The 26,066-nt window shown below is 41.5% G+C and overlaps 3 protein-coding genes across 5 annotated transcripts; all 3 read left to right on the plus strand.

The window, feature by feature from the left end:
- Positions 1-690: 690 nt before the first annotated feature.
- Positions 691-1,339, plus strand: LOC308308295 (gamma-crystallin M2-like; the record flags this gene model as incomplete). The annotated part of the gene is made up of 2 exons (XM_080753679.1): positions 691-939; positions 1,067-1,339. Coding segments are annotated over 2 exons (522 nt in total), but the record flags the coding sequence as incomplete, so codon positions are not given.
- Positions 1,340-7,266: 5,927 nt separating this feature from the next.
- LOC308308290 (gamma-crystallin M2-like) lies at positions 7,267-8,635 on the plus strand (the record flags this gene model as incomplete). The annotated part of the gene is made up of 3 exons (XM_080753674.1): positions 7,267-7,299; positions 7,401-7,643; positions 8,360-8,635. The coding sequence occupies 3 exons, from the start codon at positions 7,267-7,269 to the stop codon at positions 8,633-8,635; spliced, it is 552 nt and encodes a 183-aa protein (XP_080609800.1).
- An 8,918-nt stretch (positions 8,636-17,553) lies between these two features.
- On the plus strand, positions 17,554-25,409 carry LOC308308286 (gamma-crystallin M2-like; the record flags this gene model as incomplete). 3 transcript variants are annotated; one of them, XM_080753667.1, is made up of 4 exons in its annotated part: positions 17,569-17,583; positions 17,698-17,937; positions 24,454-24,696; positions 25,128-25,409. In XM_080753667.1, 4 exons carry the CDS (start codon positions 17,569-17,571, stop codon positions 25,407-25,409), a joined length of 780 nt encoding a protein of 259 aa, XP_080609793.1. The 3 variants fall into 3 exon arrangements, with proteins under 3 accessions (XP_080609795.1, XP_080609793.1, XP_080609794.1); XM_080753669.1 differs by lacking the exons at positions 24,454-24,696; positions 25,128-25,409 and adding an exon at positions 18,335-18,616 and having other exon boundaries at positions 17,554-17,583; XM_080753668.1 differs by lacking the exons at positions 17,569-17,583; positions 17,698-17,937 and adding an exon at positions 24,310-24,339.
- Positions 25,410-26,066: the final 657 nt, after the last annotated feature.

Consider the following 26,066-nt stretch of genomic DNA (forward strand, 5'->3'; position numbering starts at 1 on the left):
TCTACTGCATAGTACTGTGTTCTATTCGTCTGTCATTTAATGTTATATGAGATACTTTAATGGTTTCCTGTGGAAATAAGCTTAGTCTTTTCATGGATCTCCTTTTAGTAGACCTTGTACTAGTGAACTGTACCGTCATGAAACTGTACCTTTTCCTAATGCAAACTTCTAATAAAGTCTTCAATCAATCAATCAATCAATGTACTGGTAATGTTTTAGGACATGTTCACAGGTAGGGATCCACTTGACACACAGAAGGGCACAGAGTGTGTCAAATATTATGTTAAAGGGACAATTGTCTCTTAGAATGTATTGTTACTTGCTCTATGGAAACATCTATTCTAAAGTCTTCTAGGGGATCCAGTCACATGGAAATGGGACAAACACCCTTCTACTCTATAGGCCTCTATACCATGTTGCTGGGTCAGGAGTTTACACAATGGGGGCCACAGATTCTTTGGGTTTGGTCAGGTATAAAAGTAAGGGTTAAAACAGAGATGACAACAGTGTAGCAGTGACAGTTCTGAGGAGCAAACACCACAACCAGTCATGATGGGAAAGGTAAGCCCAGTGAGCTTATGAGCACATTTTTAAATAATCAATGTTAAACACATTTTCAAGTCACAATAACTGGTCAATAAGATGATGTCTGTCTTAAACAGTCTTTTAACATATATTTAATTATTTTCATTTCAGATCATCTTCTACGAGGACAGGAACTTCCAGGGTCGTTCCTATGAGTGCATGAGCGACTGCTCTGACATGTCCTCTTACATGAGCAGGTGCCACTCCTGCAGGGTGGAGAGCGGCTGCTTCATGGCCTACGACCGCCCCAACTACATGGGAAACCAGCACTTCATGAGGAGGGGAGAGTACTCTGACTACATGAGCATGTTTGGATGGAGAGACTGCATCAGGTCCTGCCGCATGATCCCCATGGTAGGATGAATATGCGTATAATCTTACAATCTTGTATATTGTATTTTCTCCTGGATAATTTCATTACTACAGTACTTAATTTTAAATTAAAGTCCATCACTATAAACCTTTCCTTTTCCACAAACAGCACAGAGGCCAGTTCAGGATGAAGATCTACGAGAGGGAGAACTTCGGTGGACAGAGTCACGAGATGATGGATGACTGTGACAACATCATGGACCGTTACCAGATGAGCAACTGCCAGTCCTGCAACGTGATGGACGGCCACTGGCTGATGTACGAGCAGCCTAACTACAGAGGCAGGCACACCTACATGAGGCCTGGAGAGTACAGGAACTTCAGTCAGATGGGAATGAGCGGCATGAGGTTCATGAGCATGAGGCGCATCATGGATATGTAGATGTCTTTCCAAGGGACTAATTGTTAAATATTAGAAAATAAAGTTTTACTTTATTCATAATTATGGGACTCTGAGTCATCAATATGAACAAAAGAAACGAAAGTGAGTGTTAGTGGGGTAATAGCCCCACTACACAGACAGGATGGTACATGGGGCCTGGAGAGAGCAAAATATTATATAGAACATTTTAGAGAATATGAATTGATGAATAAATGAGCAATCAAGGATATACAGAATATACAAGGATGAACACATTTGCAATATTATGTTAATAGCAGGACAGATACAATTCTGCGCTAGATACAACCCCCAAAAATGTACAACTTGTGCAAAGTGTTCAGAGCTCTGATAACTCTGATCACTTGAGTTGAGTGTAACAGTTCTTTCTCATTCCCTCTATGGTGGATTTATGGCAGCCTATAAATCGGGGATTTGCATATGGTTTGCATGTGATTGTATATTCAGTAGCGATGTGTTTTTGTTGTGTTTCTGTTACATTTCTGTTAAGGTCATGGGTTTGATCCCAGGCACCGCCAACTCGCCCTATGAGTAGCGTGGCTAGGGTGAGAAAAGTACTGGGAGCTGATTGTAGGTGCTGCGCTCCACCTCAGCAATCCATCTCCCAGGGGTCTGGCTCGACTGGCTGTATGCATACAGAATAGTTAATATATAGAACCAGATGGAAACAGATGATGTGCTGTGGTGACCCCGATGGGAATTTCTACGTCCTGCTACTTCATATTACAGTGTCACTCAAAAACAGCAACAATAGCCGATCTACAAGCTTACAAAGCGCTGGGATGCGACGCGCTGTGACTTTCCTGAAAAGTAACTTTAATAGTCCAGTTTGACACCTTTGAGCAGGAGAAGAGGTGTCAGGAGGTGGCCTGTGGCCTGTGGGACATGATATGAAAGAAACCCAAGCAGGGCCTTATTAATGTCAAACTGGGTCCTATAGGCACAGGCCGATTTTCATATAATGTAAATCGCTCCCCTCCAGCTCATATGTAAACACTACAGCACTCTATACCCCCAATACAATTTTAAGGTATACTTTACCTTACTATTTCCGATTTACAATACTTTTACTTCTACTCCACTACTGTACATCTCAGAGGCAACATTTTTACTTTTACTCCACTAAAATTATTTGAAAACTTTAGTTACTAGTTAGTCTACTTTGTATATTCTAATAGTTATTACAAAACATGCAACAACCAATTGTAGCACTAAATCTGTTCTTGAGAGATACAGTACGTACATTTCGGCTATTTGAAAATTGCCGATCTACAAGCACACAATGCATCTTGATGTGACGCTTCACAGTAGTTTGTCTTTCAGTTTTGTCTTTCAAAACATTTTTTTTCCCCATGGGTGCATTTTGCCCCCATGGAAAAAAAACGATTAATTGCGATTAATTAATTACAAAGCCTGTAATTAATTCGAGTAATTTTGTAATCGCATCCCAGCCCTAGTGATAACACTTCATGTAAACATACAAAGCAGAAGGACAAACAGGACAAAGGTGAGACAATCAGAAGGGCACCGCACAGAGTTGAAACCTATTTTTAGCAGAAGCTAAACTTCTACCAGTGCCCTTTTGCTTTGTGACACCATGTGCTTACTTCCCCCTCTCACCTCTAAAAAGCATAAATTCCTTCAACTATCTGAACATTGCATCTAACATTAATTTATCGTTTGAATTAATAACCCCTCTTTCCATACTTACCTCCTCTTTTCCACTGTAAATATATTGTATTTATTTTCTTCTTTCTTAATTTTTTTTCTTCTTTATGACTGTTACATTTTTTCCCTTTTGTTATTGATGATATCCTATGCATATTACTGTGTTCTATCCGTCTGTCATTCAATGTTAAATGAGATACATAAAGGCTCCCTGTGTAAATTAGCCAAAAAGCTTACTAGGATCTCCTTTTAGTTGATCTTGTACCGGTGAACTGTACTGTCATGAAACTGTACCTTTTCCTATGCAACCTTCTAATAAAGTCTTCAATCAATCAATCAATCAAACAAACAAACAAACAAACAAACCACAACAACAAATCATAAGCTTTTTTCACATGAAAATATTCACTTAAGCATTCCACCTCTGATTCTAGGCATAAAATCAGATCCTTTGTTCCCCTTCCTTTTCTAAATCCACTTTGATGTTTAGTCTAAGATTCCCTACCTCAAAATAGCTCTTTGGGCATTTGGCCCCTTCCTACGTGAAAGCCCCCAATGATTAATTCACCAGTTTGTTCGTTGCTTGGCTGGATTTCCGCCTGTGTTGCGTAGTCACTCACTGAACTGAAACACAGGCAGTTGGTTCTCTGACTGTATCAATCACATAGAGTTATAGGGATCAATCAGCATACAATACACCTGAGAATGTCCTCTCAGGCTATGGGATCTGAAGTCCTGCAGCCACTCACACACTGCATATGCACCCAGAACGTGCCAGCTGCACTGACGCTCTCAGCACCCCACCCACTGTAAAATACATTATTTTTGTCATGAAATAAAACGCATCCAACTCAACGGCCGCTCATTCCCGGGTTGTGTCTGTGGTGGCCGCTGGGTGGCTGGAAGTGGGTGCATTTTACAGAGTGGGTGGGGTGCGGAGAGGTTTCCCACCGCGGAGAATAGACTTTCAACAACTCAAAACTACCTTTGGTTAGGTGAGTAGCAAAGTAGTTTTGTTTATTTTGACTGAAGTTGAGCCCTCGTAGGGGTAGAGAAATCTTGGTATAGTCTTTTAGCCAGTCGCCTGTCAGTTTTGAGGCAAACACAGGTGTTCTGATTGGAGTAGAACATTAGTTCTATGCCAATCAAACAATTGAAACACCTGTGTTTGACCCAAAACATGGCTGCTGTAGGACTACAATTGCTACACTCTATCCACAAGTTTCCGCGGGAGTTTACTGGAGACTATCGAGACCAAACTTCCGGGTTTAACAGCAGACATACAAGCTCACGTTGCGTCGCAGATGCAACCCGTTGTGAGCTTGTAAATCGGCGCCGGAAGCTCGCTGCAGACGTCTGCGCAATGCACTATGGGGCGTAGGAAACTCGTGGATACTGTATGGAGATCTCTGTATATGTAGCCTCGCGTAGCCAGGCTTACTCATCTGCGAAGAGAAAAGCCTGGTCAAGATATGAGGCAGAAACCGTTCAAGAGGTGGGGCTGAATATTCATGGAAGTTGTCTTCTTTTCACAGTGCGGTGTCCCTGCAAACGTATTCCCCGCTGGAAAAAAATCGGGTCTACGTCTCCTGCTCCGTCGGTTGCGCTCGCAATAAACAACATATAAACTAAAACATTGATTCAGGCGATATTACACCTATTAAGTGCGAGTTAAGAGCTACAATCTATTTTTGTTTTTTCGCTGGGGAATGTAAACAGACCCGCACCGCATGACGTAACTTCCATTAAACGCAGCACTTCCGCTAGAAATCTTGGAACCAAGTGGAAGTCATATCTTGGCCAGGGTGCTGTATATGTCAGTCCTTGTCCCTTTTATGCCCATATATGGAGATCCCTGATGGCACCAGTAGGCATATATGCCCAATATGGGCATATTGGTGGGATCGTAGGACTAAGTCTGTGTGTGTCAGTGTGACGTAAATCACAATCACGGCTGTCATGGGTCCATGGGTGCGTGTTATTGTTCCGACTCGCCAACAATAACACACACCCATGGACAGCCTTCATTACTCTGTCGTAGCATTCGTCCGTTTTGCACGAAAAACATTCCTTGGTCAAAAAACAGCCCGACAAAACTATGGTTTAGTGATGAGTCATCATTTTTCACAGTTTTGTGGGAGCCGCCTTTACCCCAAGGAATGTTTTTGTGCAAAACAAATGCTTGCAATGGATTCAGAATCATGAAAAACCCCTAGTTTGATCCTTCACATGCTACTTAAAGCATATTTATTTTCTTATTTATTTTTTTCCTGTATAGTTAAGATAATGGGACAACAACTTTCAGCAGCTGTCACGGATTCTCCAAGGGAAACTGAATTTCAGTCTTTGTGGGATGTGTTACTAGACACCTTTATGAACACATTGGTGAAGAAATCTTTTGGTAAGGAATTTATTCCAGGACTTTTTAAGATATTCCCTTACACTACATGCACTGAAGGAAGCATGAGTTCAGCTTGGGGCTTTCCCCACTCCCCAGGTTGGCAGAGGGAAAGCAGCGCCCAGGATTACAGCTTAGGCTATTGGCACTGGGTGAAAAATGGGTTACAAAATCGTGGGAAAAAATGTAATAACTACATTTGTGACGAATGGATCCCGGGACCTCATTTACAGGCTTGATTTGACACATTTGTATTCCTCCACCAGGCTTGAATACGAGCACATTCAGTCTCTCCAGCTGATTGGCATGGGATAGAGTGACCTCATTAATGGAAATTGGCTACATTAGATAGTACAGAGCAGTAGTCAAAACTGAAACACCAGGGAGAGCAGTGTTGTCCTGATCCACTGCGGGAGCGTTTCGCTGTTTCTACGTGTCATCTTTTCGACACCCAAACCTAACCCTTACCCTAACCCTAACCTCCGTGGGGTGAGTCGCTAACCCTCCCAACGATCCGTTGTCGAAATGATGGTCGTTCGAAAGAGGGAGATTTCCCCATCCACTGCTGCCCCAGGCTAAACATTGAACGGAATGCACGTCTGATAAGGTGAAATGACACTCTTGACATCCTCCTTTTGACATTAACGGAGAAACACATGGGTATTTTTGCCACACTTTATAATGTTCTTCCCACATCAGAGAAATGGGATTTATGTTGAAAAATTAATGATGATTAATGATTAAAGGACTTATGTCTCCTGCAGGATGCACAGCAGGTTTTGAGAAACAAAACAAAAAAAAACAAACGTTGATTCGATTAATGTAAGCGTGCCTTAAAGGTTTCACTAAGGGAGCAATCGTTTTTTATGAACAGCACCCCCTGGAGGAAAATAGGGGGGGGGGGGGGGTCATGCCATTTTAATTTCAGTCCTAGGATTTCACTTTGAATTCACCATTACTCCAAAGGGATATCCCTATGGAATCAGGGCAGATACTAGACTTTTGAGGCTTCAGGCTGGGGCTGCAACTCTCTCCTCCACACTCACCCCCCTTTGACCTCCTCCTACGGGGAAGCCCGGATCCGGGTCACAGCACCAATGTAACAGAGGTGATCCAAACCTCCCCACCCGGCTTCGAACCCAGGTCTCCCGCGTTAAAGTCCAATATCTTAACCATTACTCCAAAGGGATATCCCTATGGAATGAGGGCAGATACTAGACTTTTGAGGCCTCAGGCTGGGGCTGCGACTCTCTCCCCCACATATATATATATATATATATATATACAGTATATATATATATATATATATATATATATATATATATATATATATATATATGTGGCATTATATATATATATATATATATATATATATATATATATATATATATATATATATATATATATATATATATACATACATACATACATACATACATACATACATACATACATACAAATACATAAGTGTGTGTGTGTGTGTGTGTGTGCGCGCGCGTGCATGTGTGCGTGCATGCGCGTGCGTGTGTTGATTTGAAAGGATCACACTAAAGTTGAAGTTGGCTAAATATTAAATATTATGTACCATACGGATGGTCCACTTTTCCATTTCAAAATGGACACCTATAGATATATTAGCGAGTGTTGAAAAGCTTTTCTGTGTCAAGAGAAAGGGCCTTTCTAAAGGACATAACCTTGGCACTCAATAGGCCACTACAGCATGTTGCTGAGTAAGAGATTCTCACAGAGAGGCCACACGCTCTTTGGGTTCTGTCAGGTATAAAAGGAAAGGGTTAAACAGGTAGGAACACAGTTCAGGCACTGCAACAGCTCAACAGCCAATATGTCCTCCTCCGGCATGAACATGATGGGCAAGGTACTGCTTTTTTAAAGATTCACTTTATACATTTCTTCATGTCTGTATTTCTTTCTAAATATGACCATTATGAATGGTGTTGACAATGTGTTCTTTTTCAGGTTATCTTCTACGAGGAGAGGAACTTCCAGGGTCGCTCTTATGAGTGCATGAGCGACTGCTCAGACATGTCCTCCTACATGAGCAAGTGCCACTCCTGCAGGATTGAGAGCGGCTGCTTCATGGCCTACGACCGCACCAACTACATGGGAAACCAGTACTTCATGAGGAGGGGAGAGTACTCTGACTACATGAGCATGTGGGGATGGAGAGACTGCATCAGGTCCTGCCGCATGATCCCCATGGTAAGCTTAATACCGTTCAGTTACTATCAAAACCTCCACCGGCTGTCTGTCTGTCCGTCCGTCCGTCAGTCAGTCCGTCCGTCAGTCTGTCCGTCCCACGTCACGTCACACTTTTGCCCTACTCATATCTCCGCCACCGTTGCCCCTATCCTTGCCAAACTTTGCACACACACTCTTTGCCTGCCAAACCACAACCTCCACCCCTCAATTCTCACACGGCCCTCTTCTAGCGCCACCATGAGGCCGATTCTTGCAAAACACATTTTTGGACACAGCGCCTAAAATTTCTGCCCTAAAATCACGCAAATCGGTACACAGTATGTCTAGACTCATGTCATCAACATGGATCTGTCCCATTTAGCGCCACCTTCAGGCCGTTTTTTTAAAACACATTTTTGGACACTGCTCCTACAAATTTTGCCCTAAAATCACGCAAATCGGTACACAGTATGTCTACACTCATGTCATCAACATGGATCTGTCCCATTTAGCCCCACCTTCAGGCCGATTTTTTAAACACATTTTTGGACACTGCTCCTACAGATTTTGCCCTGAAAACACGCAAAGCGGTACACAATATGTCTACAGTCATGTCAGCAACATGGATCTGTCCCATTTAGCGCCACCATCAGGCTGACTTTTACATGCATCTTCATTAAACCAGTCTGAATCTAGTCATATGGAAACTCTTAAATGAGATATTCTTCATTTTACAGCACAGAGGCCAATTCAGGATGAAGATCTACGAGAGGGAGAACTTCGGTGGACAGAGTCACGAGATGATGGATGACTGTGACAACATCATGGACCGTTACCAGATGAGCAACTGCCAGTCCTGCAACGTGATGGACGGCCACTGGCTGATGTACGAGCAGCCCCACTACAGAGGCAGGATGACCTACATGAGGCCTGGAGAGTACAGGAACTTCAGTCAGATGGGAATGAGCGGCATGAAGTTCATGAGCATGAGGCGCATTACGGACTCTTGCTAAATGTTGACACAAATGTTCACTTTACTTAAATGCCACTGAAATAAAAAATACTGTAAACAATACAAAAGGTATTCTTTTCATTTTGACAAAGTATGCTGAATCTTGATATACTTGGTATACATGGTTTCTTATATGGTACAACAAGATTTCCATTCTCTTTCTCCCTTGTTGAAGTTATGCAGTTCAGTTCAGTGCAGCCCATTCCTTGTCAAAGATCAACATGGTCATTTCAGATATAACCAACTAGACCATATCAAGGGTATAGTATCCGGCTTGCAAGTTGAGGGGATTGTTATGACCCTTGGGTCGTAACTAGCCTCGCGTAGCCAGGCTTACTCATCTGCGAAGAGAAAAGCCTGGTGACAATATCAGGCAGAGACTGTTCAACTTCCGCCGTGAGAATTTCATGCGTTTGGTTAAATTATGGTCCCATGTATTTTAAAATTGATGATAAAATAGCATATGACGTAGGAGGGGCGTGGCTAGCTTGATTGACAAGCTCCCAACCAATAGCATGTATTGACCAACCCCCCCGCTCTGTCCTAACCAATAGAATCCTGGTCCCATTTCCATAGTATATATTTTATTTATTTATTCTCACAGAAACAAAGGTTTTATGGTCATGATTCACCAGGATCCTGGATGGCTTGTTATAGGCTTCAAATAAATTATATAAATATTTATTTCTAATTCTCTATGGGAAATTGCCGATTAATTTGAGTGCCACCGGAAAACTACGCCCATTGCTATGCCCTATAGGGCAGAAATAAGTGATCTACAAGTTCACAGCACATAAATATGGGACGTGTTGTGAGCGCAACACAATCAAATGACGCAGTATAAATGGGGCCTAAGAAGTTAAATCACAGTCCTTTATTCTTTGAGACATGCATACAGGTATTTCGGGGCGTGGCCAAATCCTCCATAACTTCCCCGGATCAAACAACACAGCTATCACCATTGGGATTGCATGACAGAGCGTATTCATAGTTAAACAAGAAGTTTGCGTCCCTTTGGGAGCTCACGTCGAGAGATCACAACTAATTTTGATCCAACTGATATGGCCATATATGGAGATCTGTATCTGTCAGACCTTGTTCACTGTCAGAGAAACATAAACAGAAGCACTCTGTTTCAAAGAAGATTAGGCAAATATATAGATAGACCCCAAAAGTCCATGCAAGTTTTTTGTATTATGTAATATAAATAGTAAGACAGAATTAATTTCCCAGAATTGCACCTTTCTAGTTAGTGTGGTTGCCAGAACACATCATAGTTCTACAGATTTATTGAAGGTGTGGCTTTGTCTATCCCATGTCTGTCCCATGTCTGTCCCGTGCATGCAGAATTGAGGATTGGTCAAGCTTCACATGACAATTTGGCCCTCCAGACAAAATCATTCATTCATTCAGAATTCATGAAAATATAGAACTAAAGCACATAGAAAGTATAGATCTAGAAGATAGAATGTATATATATCTAGAACACAGATTTCATAGCTCTAGAACACATAGAATAAGAATCCACCGCTTCACTTCGAACCGAGGTTTGATTTTTGAGCGGTGCTAACCGCTCCTATAGACCGCTTTTTTACCAAAACCATGATGTCACAAATGATGATGACATGAGTCCGCTAGACCAATGAAACACTTCGATTCTGTTGATCTGTCCATGATGTCATAGTCACATAGGCACCCGATTGGTTAACTGATTTAGAACGCGTTTAGGCCGCCTACACTCTAAGAAAGAATTCTGTGACCGAGTAAATAGCACTATTAGAAAAAGTTATATTTACTCAATAAAATCACTGAATATCATGTATGTGATTGTTTGAGTAGGTCACACCAAACAAAATGAGTAAAAATCCAACTGTTCTTTTTGAGTTAGATGTACATATATTATTTGAGTTAATTTCATGAGAATAAATTAGTATTTGACCAACTGATTTTATTCATGAATTATACTCAATTTGTTTTGGTAATTTTCCTTCATAATATTTGAGTATGGAGTACTTATATGGATCAATTTAAAAAGACCCTTAATTATTATTCATTCCAACTTAATAATCTTTCATCTCTCACAACAACTTAAACAATTGAGTAGATATGACTAAGATTCAAAATTGTACACAAGGGTTCATGGGAATGTTCTACTGGAACATTCTGTCAACAAACAGCAGCAGCACACATCTTCTTCAACAAGAAACCTGGAGAGTGTTTGCAAATATTGGTAAGTAGATTTACTGTATCTTTGTGCATATAGGCTACACAAATGTATTGGGTATAACTTATGTTCTTTACAAAGGTTTGCAGCTAGTTAAGGTTACAGTGAGAGGAATGTGCAAGCCCTCTAGTCATTGTGACTTTTTGCATTTATTACAAGCTATGCACAGCTGCATACAATGGTGTGTACAATGAAGATAAAATGCACAGGTATAGGCCTACATTATTATCTACATGTTTTCTTTTTTACTCTCTTCCCCTCATCTCTGTCTTCCAGGTTAGTGCAAAGTTCAGGATGATCACCACACTGAATCTTGAGCCAAAATGTATGGCAATGTTGGACTTCTATACCCCCAAACTACTGCCCATGTTCCAGTCCAAGAAGGGCAGTTTGGGCACAAATGAGTATTGTACTTCAGGTATGAAACTTTCATTTACTCTAACTGCTTTAATTATATTTCACCTGGCTAATGACAATAATTACTATATTAATTTATGCTAAACTCATCTTTATCCCCTGCAACTCTCTCTCTCCTGATTATTCATTTCTAAATGTATGTCTTAATAGCTACTAACAGTCTCCCAGCTTCCGTTGCTAAAACTGGGTTGTGGAAACAATTGTATTGCCAAAGTTTATGTTAGTTATGAAAGTGCAGTCATACTTTTTCTTTATTGTTCAAATAATTATTTTTCTATTCTGCAGAGAGGAATCCCCAATCAACGAACACGAGAGGTCATCATCCGATGTCTCATCGACCATCTGGAAGAAGATAGTGTCAAGATCAAGGACTTTCAAGTTAGTAAAATAAATGTTTTGACGTTTTAATGTCATCGTGGATGAGACCATCACATGCAAAGGAACAGCATAGTGATGTCCAGAGAATGAGGTTGTGACATTGGCTGAATGGCTGTTGCATCCGTTGCATGTCTGGTCCAACTGATTCAAGATTATGCCCAGGGCTGCATGTGTGGAGACAGCTAGGATTGCTCAATGTGTGTCTGTGTGTCTTGTAACATTTAGCCTGAAAGTGAGCTCTAAACAATTATCTTCACAATGTGTGCAGGAAGGAAGCTGCTGGTACACCTGTCAGAGTAGAAGAGAAGTTGACAGAGGAGGTGATGATGAAGATGAAGATCTACCTGCTGCAGAACCAAGAGGACTCAATGAATGAACCTACTGATGTAGGTATTGTGATTAAGGGCATCACTGCCCTCAACAATCTTGGGGGTCTGCTGCTATCTGTTGGGACTGTTCTATGCCTTTAAGAGATACCCCAAGAACCTCAGATATGGTCTTGAGATGTTCCAAAAAGTACTAGTTGAGTTGGATCCTGGACACCTTTCAGCCAAAGTTCAGAGACTGAAAAAATGTCTGCTTGCCGACTGCTGTTCAGCAAGATGCTCTCAGAAAGTGGGTATAACCTACTGAAAGTGGATTTATTGTCAAAACAGCATTTTTGCAATGGTATTTGTTGCTGATAGTAATTAGTTAATGTAAAGTGTTTGTTTCTGGTGCATTCGAGTCATAATGCAAACAGGTCAGTTTAGCATATAGACATTACACGTGTGCATAGTCAATATGTTTAAATGTTGAGCTACTGTAAATGCTTATTTATTATTTCATATTCCAAGTTGTGATTTTCTTTCATGCCAAATGGCCTCTGACTGTCTTTAATGTATTTTGTGGTTATGACTTACTGTTCATTTGATGGGCTCATTGTTCTTATGGTGCATAATGTTTGACAGACTGCTTACTTACAGTATGCACAGTTCAATTAGAGGTACTTATATACAGTATTGTGAACACACACTGCTCTTTAGTAAACAGAATTTTAAAAGTGTCAGGGATACCCCTTTCCTGATCATTATCTTTAAACATATTGTTTTTGCAGGCATTGTTGCATGTCATTTACATACTAAAGTATGTTGAATGTTCATACTTGATGTGGTGTTACACTGGTCAAAATTAGTTGATTAAAAACATAATTATCTGCATAATTATTTCATGTGTATTCTTTTGACATCATGTACTCCTGGAGTAAAAGGTAAAGTAAATGAAAGGGGTAAATGGTACTATATGAATTAAATCAATAAAAGTAAATGAATAAAGTAAATGTGACATATTTGTTTTGTTAAATCATACTCTAATATTCAATTAGATCTACTTAATATTTCAATGTATTTACTTGTAGTCTTTTGTGGCATTGACTGAATAATTTAATTATATCTACTCAATTTCTTTAGGTCATTGTACAAAATTTTAGTTGTTAATAAGTACGTAAAAGTTTTGGTTACTTTTACTCAAATTAATTGAGTATCATCTACCTGATTTCATAACAGTAATATTTACTCAATATTTTTGAGTGTAAAAATGTTTCACCAATAAAATTGAGTAGAGCCTAGTTTTTGTTATTAGAGTGTAGATACGTCATAAAAAATTATTGAGCGGTGCTAACCTTGAATTTCAAAATTGTATTAGATAAATATTCACTTATAAGCAATAAAATAACCACACTTTTAGACAGACTGTGGAAGATCTTACAGGTTATAAATGATAGCCAACTAATACAAGTTTAAAATACAAATAAACACAATATCCACTGGGTATCCACTGATTGCCCAGTTCTTCGGGCTCTTCGGGCCCAGCTCTTCTTGAAAGATTCAGTCAAGTCAGTGGTCTTGAACATAGCTGACAGTTGTTGTACTTGGCTGACAGCTGTTGTACTTTGTTGTACAGCTGTTGCTACAAGGTCTGTGGTTCCAAAAATGTTAAAATACAAATAAACAGCTTTTGGAAAAAAAGATTATGCTGTCACTAATGAGGGTAACATGAGTTAACTAGACCAAATGTTCCGCCCCAGGATAACGGATGATTCTTTGGTCAAAATAATCGTGGTATGAAATTCAAATACTTCGGCTTTGCCGAAATAATTAGTATAGGGTCATAAACAAAAATCTAGAGGAAAATAAGGTCCCTGGTTGCCTAACTGACGACCACCAGTCATCAGGCTCTGGTGGCAGAGCTGGTTCTGTCCAGAGATGGTTCCGTCCTCTGTATGGTGTAAAGGTCAGGACACACGAAAACCTTATATAGTCTGAGCAGACCTCTAGACTGACATCATACACAACACAAAGAATATTGCCATGCATGCCTATCAACACTGATTCGCGCAGGCGCCCTTACAGGAATTAGTTTGCACCGCTCACTTCGCACGGGTGCGATTTTTATTTATTGTGTATGTCATTGTCTGTGTGTGTTTAAGCCCATAGCCCAATCAAGGACCAGCATTTCTGGCAACGTCATCATTAACAGGCAGTGAGGGACCAGTATTCCTGGTGAGGCCAATGGTGATGTCATTGGTCATATATCAGTTTTTCTTTGGAAGCGGTGATGCCAGTGGTGAGCGCACTCTGCTTGCGCACAAGTTGACAGAGTGCCTTTCTAGTTATTATTGTTTCTAAAGCAACCCCAAAAGTCCTCAAGCTGTGTAGAAATGTAGACCGGACTACTCGTTCCACAGTTTTGGCAGCACACACTCAAGCATACGTCCCTATCCAGGATCTTCACGTGACAAGTGACATCACAATATATAATATACCTGTTAATAGGTCAGACAAAATTCTTCAGGAACAGTTTATTTCTAGTGTGAACCCTCGACCTTTCTACTTTGATTGCGACCGTCAGGGAGCAGTTTACTATGAAAACCTCCACCGGCCGTCCGTCCGTCGGTCGGTCACACGTCACACGTCACACCTTTGCCCTGCTCATATCTCCGCATCAGTATATAGGGCTTGTTTGTTTATTGTATGACATCACGCCACATCATCAGCTGTGGACTCTGTGATGTCATCGTATCGCATCAGTATATAGGGCTTGTTTGTTTATTGTATGACATCACGCCACATCATCAGCTGTGGACTCTGTGATGTCATCGTATCTCCATATATGGCCATCTCCGTATATGGAGATATAAGTCGTCCATGCCCAAGTATGGGCTGGTGAGGTCAGACTTTGTGTGATGCGTAGGTTATCTCCATATATGGAGATTCAACATTCCAGGCAATGCTCTCTTCCCTGGTGAGAATTGCCCCTTTATATAGGGCTTGTTTGTGTATTGTATGACATCACGCCACATCATCAGCTGTGGACTCTGTGATGTCATCGTATCTCCATATATGGCCATCTCCGTATATGGAGATATAAGTCGTCCATGCCCAAGTATGGGCTGGTGAGGTCAGACTTTGTGTGATGCGTAGGTTATCTCCATATATGGAGATTCAACATTCCAGGTGTAACTATGGCTACCCGTATGACGTGAGAGGTGGAGGTTGTGATATTTGTGGAGATAAGCGACCAACGGTCGCTTATCTCCCGATTAGGGAGTCTTACTGGTACAGTATATTGTGAGACAGGAAACATGCAGCTAACTGTCCGACCCAGGAGTCAAACCAGAGACTTGCTGTCGGGCTTTTGAGTATATGCGGTACGCGTCCTAACCATTCAGTTGTCGGGTGACCCTGACAACTAAATTCTTTTTTATCCCACAATTTTGTAACCCATTTTTCACCCAGTGCCAATTGCCTATGTAATCCTGCTCTCCCTCTGCCGCGCCTGGGGAGACAACAGACTGACCTCATGCTTCCTTCTATGCATGAGTCCAAGTTTCTTCTTTTCACCTGACAGTGGAGATTTCCCTGGTTTGGACGTAGCGCGTGGAAGGAACACATTATTCCAACCAGTTCCTTTCCCCTCCATCAGGCGCCCCAGCTGGCGGCATTATTGAGACCAGGATTACTGCATGTTTTTGTGAGGGTGTCAACCCTAGGACACACGGGGAGAACATGCAAACTCCACACAGAAAGGCCCTATCGCCAACCCCACCTAGGGTGTGGGCGCTGATGACGCAGAGGGAGGAACACGCCACCAGTGCCCACAGCGTCCCCCGGCAGGAATCGAACCCAGGACCTTCTGGCTGTGAGGCGAAGCACTAATCACTGCGCCACCGTGCCCCCCTGACAACTAACTTCTAATACAAAGTGGATGTTTATGCTAGATGCCTCCAGTCACATTCCTGAGGAATCACGTTCATCGGAACAGGACAGACGTGAGGTCAGTGACCTTGACCTTTATATATATAATTGCGACCGTACAGTAGGTCGCATTTACTACCAAAACCTCCACAGGCTGTCTGTGAGTGAGTGAGTGAGTGAGTCAGTCAGTCACACTTTTGCCCTGCTTATATATCCGCACCCGTTGACCCGATCCATGCCAGATTTTACACACACACTCCTTGCCTGCCAAACTACAACCTCCAAGGACCCCCGGAGTCCCAGGGACCCCCAGGTCCCCGGGGGACCCCCAGATGTAAAAAATGACCAAATGTGCACAAATGACCAAATGACCACCCCAACGGGGCTGCTCACGGGGAATTCCCGGGGACCACCGACTCCTGGTGCTCCAGAACGGATGCAAAAGTGGTGGCGCCCCCAGTGGAGGACCCCCTGCCACTGCAGCGCACATAAAATGCCGTAACTCGGGCTAGGAGCGTCCGGGAGAGCCGGGGCCGGTACCTATTCGTCCGCCAAGGCAACGCGGAGACCCCACCCCTCATTTCTCACATGGCCCTATTCTAGCGCCACCTTCAGGCCGATTTTTAAAACACATTTTTGGACACTGCTCCTACAGTTTTTGCCCTAAAATCACGAATATCACTACACAGCATGTCTACACTCATGTCATCAACATGGATCAGGAAGATTTTGGAAAAACACATTTTTGCCCTATTTGTGGAGATAAGGCACCTACGGTCGCTTATCTCCCGATTAGGGAGTCTTACTGGTATCTATCTATCTATCTATCTATCTATCTATCTATCTATCTATCTATCTATCTGTGCGTGTGGGTGTGCGTGTGCGTATAGTACAGGGGTGTCCAAACCTTTTTCAAAAGGGGCCACATCAGAAAATATTAAAACACCCAAGCCAACACTATCTCCTGACATAATGTACTTTCTTTTGGTCTGACCATAACAAAGTCATATATGCATCACATTTAAATGATTTTATTGAACTATATTTGATATCAATGGTCTTTTGTCAGGTGTGTGCTCTGAACAAAACATTAATTATTTCACATTGGCAAATGTAACCAGACGTGCAAGGTACCGCTTCAGAATGTGACAAGTTGTGACAGCAGGACAACAAGAAATCCTGACAAATTATACTCTGGGAAAATATTCTTGTTTGAGGGTGCTGGCGGGCCGATACAATTTAGGAATGAAGCAGGGGGCCGTATAAAATGTGTCCTCGGGCCGCATTCGGCCCCCGGGCCACACTTTGGACACTCCTGGTGTAGTAAGTCAAAACTTCTATGAAGCCCACAACTTACTGCCTGCCTTAAACATAAATCAGTGGATTAATGTGGTCATGTATCAACCGCTGCGTTGGACTCACAAAATAGGTATTGTGTTACCTGGTCAAAAGGGACAGAAAAAACATTTCTAAAGTCTTCGAGGGCCCAGTCACGTGGATGTATGACACACAGCAGGCCTCTATACTGTGGTGCTGGGTCAGGGGTTTTCACAATGGGGGCCACAGATTCTTTAGGGTTTTGTCAGGTATAAAAGTAAGGGTTAAACCAAACAGGACAGCAGTGCAGCAGTAACAGCAGCATCAGAAGCAGCTCATCCCACCAGAATGACCACTTCCAGCATGAACATGGGCAGAGTAAGTGGCAAAAAAATTATTACGAAAATACATTAAATACATCATCTGGCTATGATGAATGCATGATGTTCCATTTACTTTCACCTAAAAGTCTGGCTGTTTCACCTTTTTCAGGTCACCTTCTTCGAGGACAGGAACTTCCAGGGTCGTTCCTATGAGTGCATGAGCGACTGCTCTGACTTCTCCTCCTACCTGAGCAGGTGCCACTCCTGCAGGGTGGAGAGCGGCTGCTTCATGGTCTACGACCGCCCCAACTACATGGGAAACCAGTACTTCATGAGGAGGGGAGAGTACTCTGACTACAGTCGTTTTGGCATGAGTGACTCTATCAGGTCCTGCCGTATGATCCCCCAGGTAGGATAAACATTATTTGTATAACATTTATTTTAATAATCTTTGTGAGCTTTCTTAGAAAGTGGTCTGAAAGTGCTGCTTTCGATTTAATGACTTAAACCCCAGCATCTGTTTGTGGTGTAAACATTTGCAGAAAATAGCATGTACAATTTCACAAACTTGTAGATTGTCTATTTTCAGCTAAGACATTTAATCTAGAGTGTAAACAGAAAGTCAATAGTATAGAGTACTGATGGACTACAGTCAACCAAGTTTAAGGTTTAAGAGGTTAATCACTGTTTCTTCTACAGTAAAGGGGATCCTACAGGATGTTCTCCTGGACAATCTCCTGGATAATTTTATTACTTAATTTTAAGTTTAAGTCCATCGCTATAAACCTTTCCTTTTCCACAAACAGCACAGAGGCCAGTTCAGGATGAGGATCTACGAGAGGGAGAACTTCAGTGGACAGATGAACGAGCTGATGGATGACTGTGACTCCATCATGGACCGTTACCAGATGAGCAACTGCCAGTCCTGCAACGTGATGGACGGCCACTGGCTGATGTACGAGCAGCCCCAGTTCAGAGGCAGGATGATGTACATGAGGCCTGGAGAGTACAGGAACTTCCAGAACATGGGCATTAGCAGCGGCATGAGGTTCATGAGCATGAGGCGCATCATGGATAGTATGTACTAGACACTGCAATCATCAAATAAAATGTGGTGATAATCATAACAATCTTTTCATGTGTCATAATTTCTCTACCCAATTAAGGTTCAAGGTTGTACTTTATTGTTTGTTATGTTGTGTACAGTTTCAGACAATGCAGCAGCATAGATTATAACATCAACAAAAATAATGATAAAAACGTGAAAAGATTTTAAAAAGAGAGCGAGAGAACAAAACAAATAAATACATATTTTAAATTTACATTTAAATGTTTCAAATTGTTTCAAAAATTGAAATTCCATAAAAAATTGCTATTTCAATTTCAATAGCAATTTCCGATTTCACAGACATATTTTCAATACGGAGGATGTAATCGATTAAAATAGGTTATACCAAGAAGGAAAACATATGTTATTCATTATCATTATTATAAAGTTGGTAGATCAACAAGCTCATTTATACCGGTAGATAGATAGATACAAAGAGACCAACTACTGTATATCATAATAAATAGGGCCTAAGTGGTAAAGCTGAACTTCGTAACTATAATATTGTAAAATATAATGCTGCTAGCTTGATATGGCTTGCATTTTACGCACCTCAACATGCCGTACAAGTCATTAGACCACCTTGGCTCTGGAAAACTCGCGGTTGCACACTGTGCAAGGATTAGGGGTTTACCATTAGACACTGGTAATGCTTCAAATAATCTGATGTTAAGTGGGTGTATTTGTCAGTCTGTCATCTAAATTAAGAATATTAGGCTGACGGCTTTCTCTCCTCAGCTTGCGCTTCTCAGGTGGAGTCAGTGCTGGAAAAAGTATTCACATTTTCGAAAAGTATCAATACTGCAATGTAGAAAACACTCTGTTACAAGTATAGGCTAAAGGTCCGGCAATCAAAATTTACTTGAGTAAAAGTACAAAAGTATTAGTATAAAAATATACTTAAAGGGAAACTAGGTAACTTTGAGAATATTTTTAATATATATTATGTATACCCTTTTTCAGTCATTTCCGTTTATCAGTATTATTGTGCTGGGGTGTTTCCTTAAAGAAAGACACATCCCCCTGGCTGTATTTTGGTTCTGTTTCAGTGTTGATGTTGACATTCATCTCTTGGAGGGATGTTTTTGTCTTGTGAGTGGAAGGGACAGCTCAGCCAGAGCTTTGAATTGCTCCCTTTGAACTTCAAAGGGTCAAGTGCTCGTTAGTGATCTCTAAATGAAAGCATCAAAGACAGCTACCTGTTTCATGCCTGTCAGAGAGGGTAGGGGGGAATGTGTTTGTATACCCACATACTTTATAGTTCCCCTTTAAAGTACAAAAGTAAAAAGTACTCATTATACAGAATGTCCCATTTCACTAGTTATCAAATGTATAAAATGTTTACAAATCTCTTTTGAATAGCAGATCTTCAAGCTTACAATGCATCACATCGCGATGCATTGTGCGCTTGTAGATCTGCTATTTTAAAATGGCCGAAATGTATAGAGTTGAAGTGGTTAATGTATGTTTTGCAACAATAATAAAAATCCACAGAGTAACTAGTAACTCAAGTTTTCAAATAATTGTAGTGGAGTAAAAAATAAACTATTTTCCTCATACCTTAAAGAGGTGGTGCCATACTGTTGTACATTTTCTGGTTTTCATGTGTCTATGAGGTTGACAGTACTTCATTAGACCCCCTGGCTTGTATTCCCTTTGTATTTTGGATTTCTTCCTGGAGGCTGACACCTTGTGGGTCAAAAGTGCCGATCCAAAAACAGTGATTAGATGACATCATATAATCATCCCCTCCCCTCCAACAATGTGGGTGTGGCTAACTTCAGCTGGGTCACCACACCCACCTGACAACCAGGCATACATAATGAACTGGTGGGTGTGGCCACATAAAAAAAAACTAATTTTAACTCTTTCTGTACACTCTTTTGGAAAAAGTCCTCCTCCTATTATAATCATAATCACTGATAATCATGTTTTAGGGGGGGAAATAAATCGTGGCACTGTATCTTTAAATATTGACTTAAGCAAATGACTTAAGTACACCACTGGCTGCAGTCATAGTAGACACACACCCTTCCCACAGCAAATTAGATTAATACATATTTTACCATATTGATAGTTCAGCGACAAATGAGAACTAAACCTGAAGCAGTGCTCTTCTGAGCACAGGTCTCCGCCAGGTCAGGTATGTTATTGTGCTTGTGGCCTCCTGGTGGCGGTATAATAGGCCAATGTGAAAAGGGTGCCATGTCTTTTTCTGCCTTTTATGACAATCGGATGCTGCATTCATGATTTTAGGCATTTTGTTCCAAAAATGTGTTTTACAAAGGTCGATCCGATGGTGGCGCTATAACAGGCCAATGTGAAAAGGGTGGCATTTGTTCCTTGACTTGGTAGGAATGCGTGCAAAGTTTCACAGAAATCGCACGCTGCGTTCATTATTTCAGGCATTTTGTTCAAAGCGGTCCAATCCTGCAGACTTTGGAAGCCAATGTTAGCCAATTAGGATGGAATATGAAATATGGGACAGGTCTATCTTGATCACATGACTATAGAAACACTGTGTACCAATTTGCGAGATTTTTGGATAACATCTGAAGTAGTAATATTAAAAAAAAAAAATTCTACTGTCTGCCTACTGGTGGCGCTATAAAAGGCAGATTTAAAAAATGCAGGGCAAAGGTTTTTACTTGGCCTCTAGGGAGTATGCAACTGTACATACAAAGTTTTACACTGATCGGTGGAGTTATAGGTAAAAACACGAATCGGCCTGTTATAGTGCCACCATGAGGCTGATTTGAACACATTTAAGTGGCATTTCCAAAATTGCACACTGTGTTCATGATGGGCATTTTGTTCAAAACAGACCAATCCTGCAAACTTTGGAAGTCAATCTTAGCCAATCAGGATGGAATATGGAAAATTGGACAGATCCATGTTGATGACATGACTGTAGAGATACTGTAAAAAAAGGTCGGCCACATGGTGGCGATAGAACAGGCCCATGTGAAAAATGTGGGGCAGAGGTTCTGAATTGGCATCCAGGGAGTTGGTGTGCACAGTTTGGCAGCAACCGAGCCAACGGTGCCGGAGATTAGCTGGTAACAGACGGATGAACGGGCGGGCTCACGGACGGACACATGCACGGACACACATGCACCGACAAACAGGGTGCAAAACATAGTCTCCCCATGCCTTCGGCCTACAACAACAGGAGGTAAAGGGGGCATTGTAGGTTGCAGATCCAGTCTGTGTCAGCGGCGTAGCCACGGATGGGCCTGACTAGGCCTAGGCCCACCCATTTCGTTTTTGTGCCCACCCAAAAATAGCTAAAACATTCGCGGCGCGACGCGGTTAGTCAATTATGAAGCGATTTCTAAAATGAACACGTCTCCATATTGCTTGGGAAGTCCACTTCCATGACAAATGACTGTATTATGTCCCTGTAAATATTTAAAGCTATACTGTGTAAGTTGCTCAACTAGTGGTCAGTAGCGTCCGCGTCTTTCGGCCGTTTTTCGCCGCGGACCGGGCCTCACACCCCCGCGTCACCCCCGCGTCTGCCTCCACCTCGCCGAGATCTATCTTTAGAGGGGTCCCTGGTTCCTGTGCGTTCAGGCATTCCGGAGAAACGGAGTGTTTCACCCGAGTATAGATAGAGACACACGGGCGCCTACAAATATGGCCGCCCTATTGTGATAGCTAGCGACCCCACTTCAAGATGCGCTGTGATTGGCCGGCAGTGTATAACCCTCGCTGTGATTGGCCGATAGTGTATGATGACGTAATTTTTGCGCGAAAACCGGACCCCGGTCAGGATCATAGAAAACATATAAAGAGAAGGCTTCAGAAGCTGAAAATAACGGAGTGGGTGTTCTAAAACTTTAGCGATTTAAGAGTTAGGACAATTTTAAGATTTGTTTTATAAAAAAAGTTACATGGTATAACTTTAAATGTTCGCTATTTTAAAATAGCCGATGTACAAGCTCACATCTGTGCCCACCCACATTGTGCCAGGCCGAGCCAGTTGGTAAATCCTGGCTACGCTGTTGGTCTGTGTGCTTAATGGGTGCAATTAAATTACAGAGCTCAGTAGGCAGACTCTATAACGGATCTGAGCTCTGAGCAATAGAAACCGTTTCTAGCAAATCCACAACAATATGGACGCCTGATTGGAATTTGAGGGAGATTTATGACCCCTTACGGTGTTCGGGAGGCATTATTATGGATCCCACCTCAGTTCTATAGGCAAACCCCGCTGTGATTGGCTAGAAGTCGTTCTAGCCAATCACAGCTCTCGTCACGTGATTCGTAATGTTTTCGTTTGTATCCACCTGTTTACGCGGGAGTTTACTGGAGATTATTTGGATTGTTTGGACCACACTTCCGGTTTAACAGCAGACATACAAGCTCACGTCGTGTCGCAGATGCAACTCGTTGTGAGCTTGTAAATCACACTCGGCTGCGGCGCCGGAAGCTCGGTACAGCGTCTGCGCAATGCACTATGGGGCGTTGGAAACTCGTGGATAGCTTAGCTACCTTAGCCTGCAGACAGCAGGCAGAGGGAGATGTTGTCTGGGCCAGTTGTGCAGAATGTTTGTTACCAAGTTACCATGTTTTAAGATAGGCCTACATATTTTAGTGTGCTGATTAAGTTTACAATGACTAATACACAGTCTGGATGTCATCCTGAATGACATTCAAAACTGAGTAGCTCTGGGCGCCCGCTGGCCTGGTGGTCAAGGCTCATACCACATACTAGGCTATGATGCCTGCTGGCGTTGCCGGTTCGATTCCCGATCCGGACGACCTTTGCCGCATGTCATTCCCCATCTCTCTCCCCATTTCCTGTCAGTCTACTGTCCTATCAATAAAGGCATAAAAAGCCCAAAAACAAATCATTAAAAAAAAACAAAAAAAACGGAGTAGCTCTATAATTAAAAACAGCTGTGTTTGGAGGAATGCCAGCAATGGGAATCAAACAGGTGAATGTAATCAAAGGTTAATTTATATTCAAGAAACCCTGTCTATGTCATCACGCAGCAGGTTTTTGTTCACAGGAAATAATTAAGATTTAGCCTTTTATGGACTTTTGATATAAAAATACACAAAAATGGTTTGTTTTAATTTTTTTGCGCATAGTGTTAGGAATGCCCATTTGATTACCACAGATAAGCTCTAAAAGTGTGAAAAACGTCTCGATAAAAGCCCGGCTCAGTAAGCAGGATCGATAAGGTGTTCATTATCAATAAAATTAACAAGCTCCATCCCTAATCCTAACCCTAATATATATGCATATACTGTATAATATATTATTGGCATATAGGGTTATGCCAATAACCCTATATGCCAATGACAGGGATTGTGATTTGTGGAGCGTTACACTTACCAGTCACTCAGTCATATATTATAAGTAAAAACTGAATACCATTTTGTAAAGTGATATAACCAGTGACTCACAAAATAGGTATTGTGTTACCTGGTCAAAAGGGACAGAAAAGCATTTCTAAAGTCTTCGAGGGCCCAGTCACGTGGATTTATGACACAGTGACTCGACACACAGCAGGCCTCTATACTGTGGTGCTGGGTCAGGGGTTTTCACAATGGGGGCCACAGATTCTTTAGGGTTTTGTCAGGTATAAAAGTAAGGGTTAAACCAAACAGGACAGCAGTGCAGCAGTAACAGCAGCATCAGAAGCAGCTCATCCCACCAGAATGACCACTTCCAGCATGAACATGGGCAGAGTAAGTGGCAAAAAAATAATTACGAAAATACATTAAATACACAATCTGGCTATGATGAATGCATGATGTTCCATTTACTTTCTCCTAAAAGTCTGGCTGTTTCACCTTTTTCAGGTCACCTTCTACGAGGACAGGAACTTCCAGGGTCGTTCCTATGAGTGCATGAGCGACTGCTCTGACTTCTCCTCCTACCTGAGCAGGTGCCACTCCTGCAGGGTGGAGAGCGGCTGCTTCATGGTCTACGACCGCCCCAACTACATGGGAAACCAGTACTTCATGAGGAGGGGAGAGTATGCCGACTACATGAGCATGTGGGGATGGTCTGGTGGCATCAGGTCCTGCCGTATGATCCCCCAGGTAGGATAAACATTATAGGATTATAACATGTATTTTAATTAGCTTTCTGTGGTACATTATCTCAGAAAGTGGCCTGGAAGTGCTGCTTTCGATTTAACAAGTTAAACGTGTTGTGGTGAAAACGTTTGCAGAAAATGGCATACAGTTACAGTACAGTGAAGATAATAAATGTAGATATTTAAGAAGTAGTGAATATAGCAGATCTACGAGCTCACAACACAGTGTAGAGCTTGTAGATCTGCTATTTTCACTAGTTTGGGTCGCGGGCAAAAGTCTAATTTCTCTATTGGGTCACAGGCTAAAAGGTTTGGGAACCACTGTTCTACTGTACAGGGTTAGATAGTCTCCTAGATAATCTCCTTGATCATTTTATTACTATTTAATTTTAGGTTTATGTCAATCGCTATAAACCTTTCCTTTTCCACAAACAGCACAGAGGCCAGTTCAGGATGAGGATCTACGAGAGGGAGAACTTCAGTGGACAGATGAACGAGATGATGGATGACTGTGACTCCATCATGGACCGTTACCAGATGAGCAACTGCCAGTCCTGCAACGTGATGGACGGCCACTGGCTGATGTACGAGCAGCCCCACTACAGAGGCAGGATGATGTACATGAGGCCTGGAGAGTACAGGAACTTCCAGAACATGGGCATTAGCAGCGGCATGAGGTTCATGAGCATGAGGCGCATCATGGATAGTATGTACTAGACACTGCAATCATCAAATAAAATGTGGTGATAATCATAACAATCTTTTCATGTGTCATAATTTCTCTACCCAATCAAGGTTCAAGGTTGTACTTTATTGTTGTGTACAGTTTCAGACAATGCAGCAGCATAGATTATAACAATTACAAAGATAATGATAAAACCGTAAAAAGATTTAAAAAAGAAAAAATATATATATAAATAAAAATAAATTTTTCAAATTTTCAAATTGAAATTGCATAAAAAAGCAATTTCAATTTCAATAGCAATTTCCAATTTCAGGGGCGTACTTTCAATCATCAAATAAAATTTGGTGATAAACATAAAAGTATTTTCATGTGTCATAATTATAATGAAGTAGTATAACAGATAATGAAGTAGCATACTGTAGATCTAACAATGATGTTAAAACCGCAAAAAAGATTTTAAAAAGAGAGAAAGTGCAAAAAGAGAAGAAAAAAGTTTACATTTTTAAATGTATTTCTATTTCAATATCAATTTCCAATGCAATTTCAGGGCCGTATTATGAAATAGTTCAGATTTCACACTTGCAAAACAATACAATATAATAAACACAGCTATCACACTCACAGCTGTTTAGTAGCACCGCTTAAAGGATTCAGGGGTATTTTCCTATACCCAGAGTCAGACAAACACT

The sequence above is a fragment of the Nannobrachium achirus genome, assembly GCF_963921795.1.
Source record: "Nannobrachium achirus genome assembly, chromosome: 22".
In the NCBI taxonomy this organism is placed as follows: Eukaryota; Metazoa; Chordata; class Actinopteri; order Myctophiformes; family Myctophidae; genus Nannobrachium; species Nannobrachium achirus.